The 16736-nt window shown below is 44.4% G+C and overlaps 1 protein-coding gene across 1 annotated transcript in view; it reads right to left on the bottom strand.

The window, feature by feature from the left end:
- Positions 1-1910: 1910 nt before the first annotated feature.
- The window catches only part of LOC142312328 (uncharacterized), a 133792-nt gene continuing 118966 nt past the window's right edge, over positions 1911-16736 (bottom strand). Inside the window, exons 2-5 of the mRNA XM_075351259.1 lie at positions 14772-14895; positions 14591-14688; positions 14303-14393; positions 1911-4407 (exon numbers count right to left, since the gene is read on the bottom strand). Coding sequence (XP_075207374.1) covers positions 3230-4407; positions 14303-14393; positions 14591-14688; positions 14772-14895 — 1491 coding nt within the window. The 3' untranslated portion in view covers positions 1911-3229. The remainder of the gene's footprint in view (positions 4408-14302; positions 14394-14590; positions 14689-14771; positions 14896-16736) is intronic.

Raw genomic sequence — 16736 nt, 5'->3', positions numbered from 1 at the left:
ATTTGCTAGTAGATCCACAGCCCTCCAGGGCCGCATCCTGAGGTATCCGTCCAGGACAGGAAACCAAAGTGAGGCGGCGAGAGGACCGCCCCTTTTTAACCTGAAGGTTTCCTGTCCTGGATGGGCGGATCCTCTCTCGTGGTGCCGTCATAGGGTGAGGGAAAAACATTATAATGAGGGCAATATGATCATTGGGAGCCTAGGACGGTAGCCCAGAGTGCCCTCGTTATGTGCCTATGGGTACAGCAGGTAAAAAGGAACCAGTTGTCTGATTCAGGGTCTGCATGTGGAGGTGTGCAGACCTTCAGTGTTGTTTGTCTTTTGTTTGTCTTTGTTGAGGACTACGAGTTGCACATTAACCTGAGAAGGCAAACCTGCACTATTGTATGGACGTTTTTCTTTATGCTGTTTTTGGTTTATTATCCTGAGCGGTTTATGAAGTCTAAATAAACCAGACCAGCCCAGATGTTTTACCAAAACTGCTTTCAGTGCCAACAAAATACAAATCTCTCACTGTATATACAGTGTTTATAAGACAAAAATAGTAGAAAGACTGATGTGATGCAGATCTCTCACTGTATACAATGGTGTTCTTACACAAATGGAACATCAATTGTAAACCAACCAATGTCCACAAAAACATGTACACAAAAGATTGATATGAGTAATGAAAGAACCACACTGTATGAAACACCCTCCAGTGATAATTAAACGTTCACTAATACATACTGATATGGTTACAATTACAAGTAAACACTGAGGTTCTAAGTGAACCTCTCAACGCGTTTCATAATTGGCTTAATCATCAGGGGAATTTAGCCAGGAAAGCAGAAACTTAAGATTCATATGACCTCCACCATAGATAGTGCTATATTATGCCCGGACATACTATGGTGGAGGTCCGTATGAGTCTTAAGTTTCTGCTTTCCTGGCCAAATTCCCCTGATGATTAAGCCAATTATGAAATGCGTCGGGAGGTCTAGGAGCATCTAAGGTCAGATTGTTGCCACTGGGGGGGGGTAAGGTGAGGCAGATGTTTTAACCCCCCCCCCTCTATTGGGCAACACATTTTTTCTTTTCACTATATCACCTCTGTGTTTAGTTGTAACCATATCAGTATGTATTGGTGAACGTTTAATTATCACTGGAGGGTGTTTCATACAGTGTGGTTCTTTGATTACTCATATCAATCTTTTGTGTACATGTTTTTGTTAACATCGGTTGGTTTACAATTGATGTTCCATTTGTGTAAGAACACCATTGTATACAGTGAGAGATCTGCATCACGTCAGTCTTTCTTCTATTTTTGTCCTATAAACACTGTATATAGAGTGAGAAATTTGTATTTTGTGAGTTTTACTGTATTTGTCTTTTTATAATTGGTTGCTATGCAACCATTTATGTTGTGTGTGAAAGTATTTTAATTAGGAATTATTAAAAGTTAAATTTTGCCTCGTCTTCACACAATTAGTTATACTATCTGCTCAGACTTATTCTATTTGATATTGGTGAGCATTATACATGATTCTACTATTATTGCTTTCAGTACCCACCTCAAAAAGGCAACGGAGTAGAAATGCTATAAAAACACAAAGAAAAAAACAAGCAGTTTTCTACTTTCTGGGTATGAAAATGTTCACCTATGACAGCTCTTTAATGTTTAACACAACTTTTTTTGTATGTTTAACCAAATGTGGTTTACACAAAAACGTTTCCCACATGAATATGATGTCTTGCATGTGTGACTTCTCTGATGTTTTTTTATTTAAAAAATGTTCTTACACAAGTTATTAGAATTTTATTTTAAAATGAAAACATTTTCCACATTTGGTTATGAAAATGTCATCTCACCTACGTGAGCTCTTTTTTTTTTTTATAACTGAATGTTTTATTACATTTTTTTAAACAGACATGGAAAAAGTACATGAATGCATAGATATGTCTCACAAGCATAGGAGCAATAACTGTAAACCGAGAATCAGTGTACATATCATACTATCGCTAATACAATTAAAAACAGGGAATGTGAAAAGACAAACAAAACAATACTAGACAAGGAGATATAAGAGGGGGGAGGGGGGGGATGAAGTGGTGGATATATCAGGCTTCCATCAAAACCATACCTTACTATTATTCTTTATTGGCCCAATAGGTGTCCCAAAGTGACCAAACGTTCTCAACATGATCTACCGTGTTATTTGACAGGGCAGATAGATACTCCATCTTTCTCACATCTTGGATCCGAGAATGGAGATCTGTAAGTGAGGGTGGATGGGCCGATCCCCAGTTACAGGCAATCAGACATCTAGCTGCTGTAGTTATATGTAACAATAACCGCTTCACTCTTTTCCCCAGTTGAACAAGTGGTATATTTAATATATAGAATTTAGGATCCAGGGGAACCCGAAGGCCAGTTACTTTATATATAAGGGATTGCACCAACCTCCAGAAGCACTGGATAATGGGGCATACCCAGAATATGTGCGGTATGTCTACTCCTGTAGCTCCACACCTCCAACAATTGTCAGGTATAGCTGGGTTTAGTTTATGTAGTAGTGATGGGGTGTGATACCAATACATGAGTAATTCATACTGATTTTCCTTATATACATAGCATGAAGATGTCTTAGAGGCAGTATCCCAGATCCGTTTCCACATACCCAAGGGAATGGTCTCACCACGGAAATATTCCCATTTCCTCATATATGTATGATCTGGCTTATCTTCTGGGCAGGGGGTAATTAAAATACGGTATATATCTGAGATGAGGCCTTTAGTAGAGACCCCAGCTCTGCATAATCTCTCAAAAATTGTAGGGATAGAGACTTCTAAGGAGGTAAAAAGGGAGTGCATCAGGAGTCTAATTTGTAAATACCGATATTGGGAATTGCCAGGGAGATTAAATCTAGCAGACATGGTGGCGTAGGGGAGAAGGACTCTGGAACGTGCGTCTATGTCAGCAAAGCAAAAGAGTTTCCTGTCAAACCATGTTTTAGTCGCTGTACCCTGCATACCGTCTGGCATTCTGGGATTAAAAAGAAAAGAAGTCAATGGAGAGTGTTCAGATTTAAGTGGAAACTTTTTGATACGTGAGCTCTTTAATGTTTAACCATGAGTTGAGTTTTGAAATAAAAGCATTTCACACAATCTCAGCATAGATTGGCTTTATTCCCTATGTAACCTTTTGATGACTAACCAAATGTGATCTAGAGACACAACTTTTCCCACGTTATGTACATGAAAAGGTCTTCTTCCCTATGCAAGTTCTCTGATGTTTAACAAGACTTGATTTCTGACTAAAACATTTCCCACATTCTGAACATGAAAATGGCTTCTCCCCTGTGTGAGATCTCTGATGTGTAACATGATTTGATTTCTGACTAAAACATTTCCCACACTCTGAACATGAAAATGACTTCTCCCCTGTGTGACTTCTCTGATGTTTAATAAGAATTGATGTCTGATTAAAACATTTCCCACATTCTGAACATGAAAATGGCTTCTCCCCTGTATGAGTACTCTGATGTGTATCAAGAGTTGTTTTCTTTGAAAAACATATTCCACATTCTAGACATAAATATGGCTTTTCCCCTGTGTGAGTTCTCTGATGTGTAACAAGATTTGATTTCTTTGAAAAACATATCCTACATTTTAGACATGAATATGGCTTCTCCCCTGTGTGAGTTCTGTGATGTATAAGAAGATGCGATTTCTTTCCAAAACATTTCCCACATTCTGAACATAAAAATGGCTTCTCCCCTGTGTGAGTTCTCTGATGCTTAACAAGATTTGATTTAGGTGTAAAAAATTTCCCACATTCTGAACATGAAAATGGCTTCTCCCCTGTATGACTTCTCTGATGTTTAACAAAAGTTGATTTATATCCAAAACACTTCCCACATTCTGAACATGAAAATGGCTTCTCCCCTGAGTGAATTCTCTGATGTATAAGAAGATGTGATTTCTTTCCAAAATATTTCCCACATTCTGAACATGAAAATGATTTCTCACCTATGTGACTTTCCTGATGTATAATAAGATTAGATTTCTGGTTATAACACTTCCCACAGTCTGAACGTGAAAATGGCTTTTCTCCTGTATGAATTCTCTGATGTCTAACAAGTTTTGAGTTTTTTGCAAAATATTTCTCACACTCCGAACATGAAAATGTCTTTTTTCCTATGGTAGCTCTAACATCCCTTCTGTGACTTATATTTTCCTTAATGTCCTGTGATGAATCATAAGATAGAACCTGTTTAATAGGATCAGATGATAGATCTTTGCTGTGAAGCACTGAGGATACTGTTGGGATATCGCAATGTTCATTTGTGTCTTGTGGCACAGAAAGACCATAGGATTGAAAGTTTGAAGATGTCGGAAGTCCCTCTGATTTCTTAATACAGTCACCTGCCAAGAATAACACTTTTATTACTTTTTCAATAACAGAAGCATCAAAAAACTTTTTAACTATATGAAATGTCCATTAAAATTGTAAGTCACGTTGCAAAATTCGGACAAAAACAGTTCACATTCTAAGCGAAGACCACAGAGCAAGGACCACTAGATAATGATATCAGGCCACCAGGATCGGCTCTAGCAGTTTCCCAATTTAATGTTGAATTCTGCATCTTTCTAGGTTCATGTCTCAGAGTGTCGGTCACCACTATTTTGCAGTAAGACCCTCAGTGGAGAATCACAAATGAGTCTGTCAGTCAGTACTATTAGGTCCTGTGCCTACGGGAGAAAATACCTGCGGATTTTGCAGCGGAAAACATACGGATTTTCTAGATTTTCCAGATAAATCCACAGGTTTGCCAAAGTACAAACACTCCCCCTGTTATCCTAAGGGATTTGGGGAGTGCTGTTTCAATGCTGTGGAATTTGCACTTGCGGAAAATGCTACGGATTTCCCGCAGCCGCAAAGAACTGCATGTCAATTCATGTGGATTTTCCTGCGGATTTCCTGCCTTTCTACTATGTAGACACAGGGGGGGAAATTCGCTGGAATAACACTCGAATTCCGCACGTTTTCTACAGGTTTACCGCAACAATTCCGCCTGAAATCCGCAATAACTGATAGCTGCGGATTCCGGGGAGCTGCTGCATGAATCTGCGGAAATACCTGCAGAAATTTTGCAGATACAAATTTTCTCGTGGGCACAGGGCCTTAGGGGTGTTTGTCCGGCACAATCCCTGACAGCCTCATGCATTTTACTGCAGAACGGAGGAGCAGTACGATTATGTATGAAGAAGCTCTGACTTTGTAGAAAAGGTAAAACTTGAATTGAAAATTAATTTGTAAAACGGTTTTCTTGAGTTGTCAAAAAAAAAGAAGAATGGGTTAAGGGAGAATGTCATTAATAGTAAGGATTTCTTACTTGTTGAATCCATTGCCACTTCAGGGCTACCACTTTAGAGCTCTTCTCCAAACTTACTCTAGTTGGCTACTGTGATGATGAGCCCAATATCACACATGACCATTGCATTACGTATACTGTGAGGACAGTGATGGGCTGCAGCGCTCACATGTTGTATATGGTACATTATGACTGCAGTCAAGTACAAAAAGGTCAGAGATTAGCACCGAAGCAGCAGGGTCTGTGACTGGTGAGTAATGCTTCTCTTATATATAATTTATTTCCTTAATCACATACTTCCCCAAGTCCCGGTAGCAAGTGAACCTAAATTTTGCTCCAACTTCTATATAAAAACTAACTATTCTAATGGCCCATTAAGTAAAAGCTGGAAGCATAGTAAGAAATTAATAACCCCTGTATAAGGCCACAGGACCATTTCTAAGAAGTTAGAAGTAAATCCACTAAGTACGTCCATAAGTTCCACTAAGTGAATGTTTATAGAAGGTGAAATAATAGGTAACATACTGGCCTCCTGATCAATGTTGAGGAACATAATGTAGTGGGAACAATTGGGTTATTTAGGCATTTCCCGAATTGATCTAAATATTATAACTTTACGATAATCTTTAAACAACATTACCTTGGATTAGATATTTTGTGGACCTCTGGCAGTAGAGGACCTGCATGATAGCCGCAGTTGTTTTATTCATTTGTGATGGGCGAATATCAACTATTCGGGTTCGGATTATTTGTAACACATTCAAAAGAACTATTCCGATATTTGTCATGAATATAGAACCTAATGCAAGTCAATGCTGTTCCAGGAAGATATTCCTGACATTTTTTTTGTTGCATTTTACAGTAAAAGCCACGGTCCACAAACATCTGACAACACAGCAAAGGGATCTCATTGTTGAAAGTTATCAATTAGAAAAAAAATAGTGCTAAACAATTTCCAAGTCATTCGATAACCCCTGGAGTATAAATCATGGAGCACTGTGAAAATGGTGATCAAAAAGTGGCTTACAGGGAACCTGTCACCAGGTTTCCCCCCTATAAACTGTGGACAACACTAGTAAGCTCATATATAAAGTAGTCTAAAATGCTGTATATGAGTGCCCAGGCCGCTCTGTATAACGTAAAATACCTTTTATTATACTCACCTGAGGGGCGGTGCGGTCCACTGAATGTCGCTGGTCCAGGTCTGGCGCCTCCTCTCTTTCTTCCATCACCGTCTTCCTTCCCAGCTCCGTGTGAATGACGCATCTTGTGTCATCCACACCGAAGCCGCTCCTGTACATGCGCACTTTTCTTTGTTGCATTTTACAGTAAAAGCCATGGTTGATAAACAGTTTACAACACAGCAAAGGGATTTAATTGTTGAAAGTTATCAGTCAGGAGAAGAGTGTAAAACAATTTCTAAGCCATTATATAAACCATGGAGCAAAAACTATGGATCACAGTGAACATGGTCATCAAAAAGTGGCTTAAATTTGGCACAACAGCGAAATTAAATAGAACTGGACATCCTTCAAAAATGTATGTGCAGAGACTTCCTGTTCCTGCGCTGGCTGAAGAGGAGTGAAAGTGAGGAGCGCCGCAGTACCCTGATCGAAAATCACCCCTCACACAGCAAATACCGAGAATCCCCCACATAGATAGGGCACTGGAACAGCTGATCAGCTTACCGGCCAAGCGATGGAGCGGTACGTCCTCCGGAGCGGCGTGAGAGCGCAGAGTGAGATAACAGAGCCGGCGACACGGGAAACTTCAAAGATGGCAGAGGGCTGTCGGCGGTCAGGCTTGCAGGCAGCTCCTGATGCACACCGCAGGAGACAGGAGAAAAGAGAAGCTGCTGTGAGAGATCCCACTCTGCATGACAAAAAGGTGAGGTGCACCGATGTAATGGAGGGCCACAGAGGAGGCATGGGAGATGAAGGAGACCTGGAGCACGGCACAGCACAAATCCTGGGGCAGGAAGAACCACACGATAAAAATGTAGATCCAGGCATGGAAAGGAGTGTAGAGACAGAGCAGGAGGCTGCAGACCATGACAAACAGTGCTGCAGCTCCTGACACACTGCCTATGCAGGACTGTTAAAACGAAAGTAAAAGTGGAGAGAGTGAAGGACATGGAGTAGCACATGGCATACAAAAACAAACATGAGTTTCTTCAACTGGACCTGTAGTAATAAATTATAAAGACATGGCCCAGGAGGTTGCAAAATATTTAAAAGGCAGAAATAGCCCCGATCATAGCGTCAGCAATTCAAGATGAGGTTGGGCAACAAGGTGCCAGACTGGATGAAGCAGAATGCCGTGTGAGCAGACTGGAGGATGAGGTTGAGCAAAGGAGTAGAGATGTAGATCTCTTAGAAAAGAACGTGCACATCCTGCTGGATCGGATAGAAGACCTGGAAAATATATTCCGCAGGAACAACTTGCGGATAGTGGGTCTCCCAGAAACAATACAGCAAAGGCAGCTGCAAAGAATCTTTGAGGATGACCTTCCGTCCGCCCTGCGTCTGGAACCTAAGAGAAGAGTGTAAAAAGCGCATAGAGTGGGACCGCCGAGAAAAAACGCAGATAAAGCTGGGCCCCAGAAGCCGAGACAAGCTATTGCAAAATACCTAGACTTTAAAGATAAAGAGGACATAATAAGAGCATTTCGGAAACGCAAAGAACCCCTGATGTTCCAGGATTACAAAATTGTCCTTTTTAATGACTTCTCAGTGGAGGTTACTAAGCGACGCAGAATGTTCAGTGCGAGCTGCACCAAATTATATAGGAACCAGGTGCAATTTCAACTGATCTACCCGGCCACCTTGAAAATATGGTGCACGGATGGCACAACAAAAAACTTCCAGGACCCTAAAGCTGCGGAGCTCTACATAGACTCTCTCTTAGAGAATTAAAGTGAGGAACGGCAGGCAAAAAGATCATCGCCAGACCAACCCAGAGGAAAAGAACAAGCTTCGGAGGATGGAGACCGACCAAAGCCTCAACAGTTTATCGCCAAAGACGCAAAGGCAAAGACCTCCTAAGACATTCCAAAAGGGTGACACCAGCCAAAAAGAGAGCAAGCAGGTGGAGAAGTGCAAACCAACGAGATGAGATCGGCTAACATGGACTCGGTGGATAGAAGCGGTGGAGAAGAAAAACGCAAGGACACGTGAGAGGGGGTTCACATTTTTTGGACTTTTTGATGGGAGAGAGGAGGAGAGAAGAGGGATGGAGGGATTTCCCTCCCCCTTTTTTTTGTCTCTCCTTCGCCTTGCCTAACCACGTTACACAAGGTCGGGGGGGGGGGTGTAGAGAGGTAGGATGCAAAGCCAGAAAAAAGGGAGTACTAAGACACATTGGTATTAGTTTGCAATGTTAAAGTTCGTGATATTATTGATAGTTGTAGTAGATTTTGGGGTATATTGTCAATGGGAGGGGTTAAAAGGGTGAATCACACAGTAGCACGAATATAGACAAATAAGAAACCGCAGGGGACATTCCCCCACCAAAGGGAATACCAGATGCATAAGTAGCCCAGAAATACCAATCACATAATATGAAGGTCGTCTTATGGAATGTTAAAAGGGTTGAAATCGCCAGGAAAGCGTATGGTGATTTAAATAGACTTGTCACAGAAGGAGAGGTCCAGGTGGCCATTAAGTCTTTGCCGTCAGGGAAATCTCCGGGTCCAGACGGGTATACAGGGGACTTTTATAAAGCCATGGCCCAGCAGATAACCCCAATCCTCACAAAATGGTATAATGATTTATTACAGGGTGGTAATCTAATAGAGGGGTCAAATCTAGCACATATTAACCTCAGATCAAAAGACGAGAAAAATCCGGAAAACCCAGCATCATATAGGCCAATTTCCCTCATCAACCAAGATATAAAAATAATTTCCAAAATTATGGCAAATCGACTAGCAGAAGTCCAGCCAGCAATAGTAGCTCCGGCGCAGGTTGGTTTCATTAAAGGGGGAAGAGCAGTTACAAATATCAGGCGGACGCTGTTGGTGATCGACGCCGTAGGCAAGGATGTGGAGGAGAGAGGGAAGCCGGCGGTGGTGACTCTGGATGCGGAGAAGGCGTTCGACAATGTGCAGTGGGGCTGGTTGGAAAAAGTATTGGACAAGGTGGGCTTGGAAGGTCAGTTCAGAGCCTATATAAGAGCGATTTACACCAACCCGCTGGCGAGAGTGCAAATACCGGGCCACTTGTCGAGCGGTTTCTCATTGCAAAAGGGGACACGCCAAGGGTGCCCATTATCTCCTCTACTCTTTGACCTGGCGTTGGAACCATTGGCACGGTTACTAGAACAACATGGACCATACAAAGGAATTAAGAAAGGGAGGAAAACTCTAAAAGCTGCATACTTTGCAGATGACATTATACTTTTTATGGCCGAAATGGAGAGAGACTTGCCGAGGGTACTAGACTTGTTGGAGGAGTTTGGTACTTTTTCTGGGTTTGTGTTAAATAAAGCGAAGTGCGAGGTACTTTATCTTAGGGAAAGAGATGAACAGAAAAACAGAGGTGAAAAAGTGTGCAATATCCCCTTAGCGAAAAAAAAGCATAAAATACTTGGGTATAAAAATGGGGCGGAAAATAGATTGGGTGTATAATTTGAATTTCCCCCCGGTAATAACTAAAATAATCACAGAGCTGGAGAGATGGCAGAACCTACCTCTTAGTCTCCTGGGGAGGATACACCTAATGAAGATGAGGAGTATCTCAAAACTACTACATCCCTTACAAACCATCCCAATGCTGCTAAAGCATAACGACATACGGAAAATAGAAGTAGCAATTAGAAAAATCATATGGAAAGGTCGTCACCCCCGAATAAAACAGCAGACAAGAGTAGCCGGATGAATTCTGAAGTGTACCGGGATATACTTTCAGCCCAGATTCAGCCTAATGCCGCAAAGTTGATCGGACGGCGCTTCATAGTACAGATGGACAATGACCCCAAGCATACAGCCAAAGCTACCCAGGAGTTCATGAGTGCAAAAAAGTGGAACATTCTGCAATGGCCAAGTCAATCACCAGATCTTAACCCAATTGAGCATGCATTTCACTTGCTCAAATCCAGACTTAAGACGGAAAGACCCACAAACAAGCAAGACCTGAAGGCTGCGGCTGTAAAGGCCTGGCAAAGCATTAAGAAGGAGGAAACCCAGCGTTTGGTGATGTCCATGGGTTCCAGACTTAAGGCAGTGATTGCCTCCAAAGGATTCGCAACAAAATATTGAAAATAAAAATATTTTGTTTGGGTTTGGTTTATTTGTCCAATTACTTTTGACCTCCTGAAATGTGGAGTGTTTGTAAAGAAATGTGTACAATTCCTACAATTTCTATCAGATATTTTTGTTCAAACCTTCAAATTAAACGTTACAATCTGCACTTGAATTCTGTTGTAGAGATTTCATTTCAAATCCAATGTGGTGGCATGCAGAGCCCAACTCGCGAAAATTGTGTCACTGTCCAAATATTTCTGGACCTAACTGTATATACAGTACACATTACCCTCACTGTGAGACCTTCAATATTAGGCATAATACCAGAGCAGCAGCCTCATTTACTTATTGTCCAGAAAATCCATAATTGGCATGACAAGAAAGCTAGAGAGCAGCTGTTCCTGACAAATGGGTGGCAGCGGTGGGATGTCTATGTGAGTCTCCCTGGCTGTTCCTGACACTGATAGGTAATTGTATCTCCTTTGACCTTTTATGGAGATGATGGTCAACATGGATAGCCAGGGTCATGGCGGCCTCCAGGGCACCAGGAGTCTCATACAAGACTAGCGTGTCTTTAACTTTCTCAGAGAGGCTCTGACAGAAATGGCTCCAGAGCGTGGGATCATTCTAACGGGTGTCCGTGGACGATCTTCGGAACTTGGAAAAAAATTCCTCAGCTGCCCGGTCACCATGACGTAGTTTAAATTCAGCCAGGGCAACCCGCACAGGATCATCATAACTGAGCCCCAAAGCATGAAAAAAAAAAAAAAAAAACCTGAACTGTCTGGAGTGACTGAGGACCGAGGATCCCCCTGTAGGAGTGAGATAATTATCCCCACCCGCTACTTTTCAGTACCTGAGGAGTGTGGCCTAGCCTAAAGTAAAGTTTACAGGCCTCCCTAAAAACCACAAACTTCTACCGTCCACCAGTGAACATATCCAGAAATAGGTTCAGGTAGGAAAGGCCCGAGAGCGGTGGCTATAAAACCCCGGTTCTGAGAGGGGACCTGCAACATAACCGAACGCAGATCTGCCACCTCTATAGACAGACTCTGCAGCTGTTCGGCTAAAGCAGCTATGTGGTCCATGGTTGACCCTCAAAAAATGGTCCTGGATGGTGATAATGTCACACAGTGGCTACCGGGGTTCGACTAGGTATACGCGAATCCCCGGAGAGTGCCGCAACACACAGGGTACACTTTACAACGGTGGGCCCTTGCTCAAGGGAAAGGCGAGCAGGGTTACCTCCTAAACTCACTTAAGGCTGATCCCTGCCTCCAACATCCCTATACGGGTTCTTTCACCCCGTCGCCAATCACATGCCTATCCCTGTCTTTCCCTGGGCTTAGCCCTGAATAATGTAGGATAGCAGAAACGTTAGTTCAGCTCTAGATTAAAAAAAACAGATAGGATGAGACAGACAGACGGGTAAAATAAGCTGCAATCATACAAAGCACTCCAAACAACAAGAGGTAATAATGAGGAACGGAGGGGGGGGGGGGGGGGGGGAAGGGAGGACTAAGGAAGGGAAAACAACTACAGTATACACTGCAAATGTTCTCTGAATGGCTTCCTGGCCTTCAGCTCACAGGTTTCCTTTAGAGGCAAGTATAGCAGAAACTATGACCAGCGATTTACCAGGACTAGGAGTGAAGTCTTTATAGCAAGGCTAATTAGCAAGAGAGAACAGTTGCCCATACCTTTCATTCAGAGTTTCACGCACTAGAGGATTTACTTAAGGTTGGGGTCACACTGGTGTATGGCATGTGATGCGAGAGCAACGGATGCGATATGCTAATGTACCTTGGCTCAGGTTCTTACGAACATGAGCAGAGTGGCATGTGGCTGTGATCCAATCTTGCAGTCAGATTGTGAGGGTAGGCCTGGGCTACAGGTTGTTTGTCCAATGTAATAAGATGATCTGTTTATGTAAATAATCAAAATATAGAGGTTGTTGCATAATTATCTGTGTGTCTATATGACAATCGCCATAATATGATTCCAAGATGTGTGTACAGTAAGGTGTTAACGGAGATAACGAAGCCAGAATGAACAATGAACAAAGAGCTATTTAGAAGAGAATCTGTAATCAGTTCGTTCTCACCATGTGAGATGTGGAATGTGAGGGAGGTTTGACTCCTTGTTCTTGCTCAGCAATTAGAGTTAACAAAGAAGTATTTAGAAGCTGGTTTGAGCTGGTATTAGGAAGCAAGAAACAGGCTGATGACCTATGATACTGTATGAACAATGCTGGATATATTTAACCAATCAGGGACAATGTTGAACTGAATAACTGTGTGTATTTTACAATATACGGATCAGAAGACCATTGAGCTTCTCCCGAATAGAGACACGTCTGCGCAGATTGATTTGGACTCCGTCTTTGTGACTCTAAAGAACCCAATTTGCGGGTTTTCCCTAAATTCCCAACCTTGACGAGATCACAGCTGCGGGGGAGGGGTTAATCTCTCCATCTCTTCCATTGTCAGTCTGTGTGTATATTGCACTGCACTTGGATAACATCCGAGTACAGTCTGATGTTTCTCTTGCATCCATAGACAATGTATGGGTGAGAATGATTCGAGACTCGCAGACAATTGCAGAATGCTGCGATTTTTTCCTCAGTCCAATTAGGGCTGAGGGAAAACTCGTAGATCTGAGCTGCAGCATTGTCTAACATGGGGCCGAGTGCAATGTGAGATTTTTCTCAAGTCATACGACAGTGTGACTCTACCGTAACTCTGGCAGTGCTGGATAAAGGAGAATCTGCACAGCCAGCAGTAGTAACCTGAGCAAATGTGTATGAAGCCCTGCACTGTGATCTCCTGACACTAGAAATAAGAGGGATCACTCTCCGTCATGGTACCCCTGTGACAATACCGTAGGTGCTCATTTTGCAATAGTTTGTACTTTTTTCATATTAATTCCATATCGGGGTATAGAACTGCTAAACGCATCATTTTATGTGATGTATTCATTGCACTATAATCTGCATATTCCCCGTGTCTAGGATGTACGGGAAACCTCTAAAGGGTGCTTTACACGAGACGATCTATCGTGCGATGGATCGTCGGGGGGTCACGGTTTTTGTGACGCACATCCGGCATTGCTTGCGACATCGGGTTGTGTGACACTTCCGAGCGACGCAGTATCGCTCACAAATCGTGAGTTGTGTACTCGTCGCTCGGTTTCATAATCTCGTTTAATTAAAATGGCGCCGGTTGCTCATCGTTCCCGGAGTAGCACACGCCGCTCCGTGTGACACCCCGGGGACGATGAACAGCAGCTTACCTCCGTCCCGCGGCACCCACCAGCTATGCGGAAGGAAGGAGGTGGGCGGGATGTTTACGTCCTCCGCTTCTATTGGCCGGCCGCTGTGTGACGTCGCTGTGACGCCGAACGTCCCTCCCCCTTCAGGAAGAGGATTTTCGCCACCCTCAGCGACGTCGCACAGCAGGTAAGTGCGTGTGACAGGGGGTTAACGACTTTGTACGCCACGGGCAACTAATTGCCCGTGACGCACAAACGATGGGGGCGGGTACGATCGATCGTGAAATTGCACGATAGATCGTACCGTGTAAAGCAAGCTAAACACCTTATTCTTAGGATAATAAGTTTTGTTCCTTCCTCTTAGTCCCACATTGTAGCAGCTGCTGAATGAGAAGAATCTGTGACTTCTCTGCATTTAGTGGTCACTACTCACCTGGGCGGTTATCTGTAGGAATCTCCTCTTTACTCCGCTCATCACCCCTCACATATGTCTCTGTAGTATTAATATGTGGCAGATCTTCCCCCTGAAACAAATATTGTAAAAGTCACAGACAGATGGAGAAGTCCCATCTATGATCAGCTCTAATCCTGCCATCTCCACCGCTCTCATTACACAAGTATAACACATATAATACTGGTGGATAAAACAAGACTGAGCACAAGACCTTCACAGCCGTCTACACATCATAGGGGGATTTCATGGCACCTTCTCTCCATCTACCTGATGATCCTGAGGAACATCGGGATCTTCTTGTTTACAGTCCTGTGGGAGAAGAGGACGGGGACATCTCTCTGGTGTTGTCCTCTTACTGGATAGACCTGGAGGAGACACATACAGGGACTGAATTCATTCCTTACATACAGATAATTATAGGCCGTGTGTATTTAGTCCTGTCTATTACCTGGTGATGTGAGGGGCTGGGGATCCTCCATCATGACGTCCTTGTACAGATCTTTGTGTCCTTCTAAATACTCCCACTCCTCCATGGAGAAATAGACGGTGACGTCCTGACACCTTATAGGAACCTGACACATACAATGATACCGTCACCCCCGATCCCTTCATAGCGTTACTGTATAATGTCCCAGCATTCCCAGCAGTGTCACCTCTCCAGTCAGCAGCTCAATCATCTTGTAGGTGAGTTCTAGGATCTTCTGGTCATTGATGTCCTCATGTATCGGGGGGTGAGGTGGAGGCCCCGTGATTGGGCTCAGGGGTCTTCCCCATCCCTCAGACACAGGGGCCTGACAGCGCTCACTAGAGGTCTTCTTCACTACTGTGTAATCCTGGTTATGGAGAGACACAGTAAGAAATCTCACTCCAGACATTTCCAGAGTCCTCACCTCTCCAGTTCTGTCCATCTGTTATTCCCATAGATAAGAATGATGTAATGTGACGTCATCAGAATCTCTCACCTCTCCAGTAAGCCGGAAGAGGATCTCTAGGGTGAGGTGTAATATCCTCTCCGCCATCTTGTCCCTGTCCATATCCATCCTTCACGGGGCAATCAGGAGAATTCCCTTCTATAGAGCGATTGTTCTCCCCCAGCATCTAATGTGTATGGAGCCTGAGCCCAGTAATGGGGAATCTCCACACACCTCCACCTGCAGAGCCGCACACTAGATATATGGCTGCTCTGTGCTTCCAGGACCTGTGATGATGTCACATGGAGGGGAGGAGTCAGGGGTCACATGATCAGCTCCTCAGTGTATGCAGGACTCTGCTGTGCTGGGTGTCATGGTGCTGGATGAGGGGAGGTTATGTGTGGGGTCAGGAGGGGTTTACAGTGTGGATGTAGCAGAGCCAAGTGTGTACGACGTGTACGTTGCGGAGCCGTGTGTGTACGAGGTGTACGGGGCGGAGCCGTGTGTGTACGACATGTACGGAGCGAGCCGTGTGTGTACGAGGTGTACGGAGCAGAGCCATGTGTGTACGAGGTGTACAGAGCGGAGCCGTGTGTGTACGAGGTGTACGGAGCGGAGCCGTGTGTGTACGAGGTGTACGGGGCGGAGCCGTGTGTGTACGAGGTGTACGGAGCGGAGCCGTGTGTGTACGACATGTACGGAGAGGAGCCGTGTGTGTACGAGGTGTACGGAGCAGAGCCGTGTGTGTACGACATGGACGGAGCGGAGCCGTGTGTGTACGAGGTGTATGGAGCGGAGCCGTGTGTGTACAGGGCGGAGCCGTGTGTGTACGGGGCGGAGCCGTGTGTGTACGGGGCGGAGCCGTGTGTGTACGAGGTGTATGGAGCAGAGCCGTGTGTGTACGAGGTGTATGGAGCGGAGCCGTATGTGTACGAGGTGTATGGAGCGGAGCCGTGTGTGTACGAGGTGTATGGAGCGGAGCCGTGTGTGTACGAGGTGTATGGAGCGGAGCCGTGTGTGTACGAGGTGTATGGAGCGGAGCCGTGTGTGTACGAGGTGTATGGAGCGGAGCCGTATGTGTACGGGGCGGAGCCGTGTGTGTACGGGGCGGAGCCGTGTGTGTACGAGGTGTATGGAGCAGAGCCGTGTGTGTACGAGGTGTATGGAGCGGAGCCGTATGTGTACGAGGTGTATGGAGCGGAGCCGTGTGTGTACGAGGTGTATGGAGCGGAGCCGTGTGTGTACGAGGTGTATGGAGCGGAGCCGTGTGTGTACGAGGTGTATGGAGCGGAGCCGTATGTGTACGGGGCGGAGCCGTGTGTGTACGGGGCGGAGCCGTGTGTGTACGAGGTGTACGGAGCGCATACCTCCCAACTTTTGAAGAAAGGAAAGAGGGACAAATTTTGACCACGCCCCTAGCCACACCCATTTGGCAGTCAGGGTCATTCAGCAGATGCCCCGGACTGTTCGTTAATAGTCATAGCAGCCAGAATGTTCTTATA

Source organism: Anomaloglossus baeobatrachus, chromosome 5, assembly GCF_048569485.1.
Source record: "Anomaloglossus baeobatrachus isolate aAnoBae1 chromosome 5, aAnoBae1.hap1, whole genome shotgun sequence".
NCBI classification, from domain to species: Eukaryota; Metazoa; Chordata; class Amphibia; order Anura; family Aromobatidae; genus Anomaloglossus; species Anomaloglossus baeobatrachus.
This window is presented reverse-complemented; position numbering and strand designations above follow the sequence as displayed.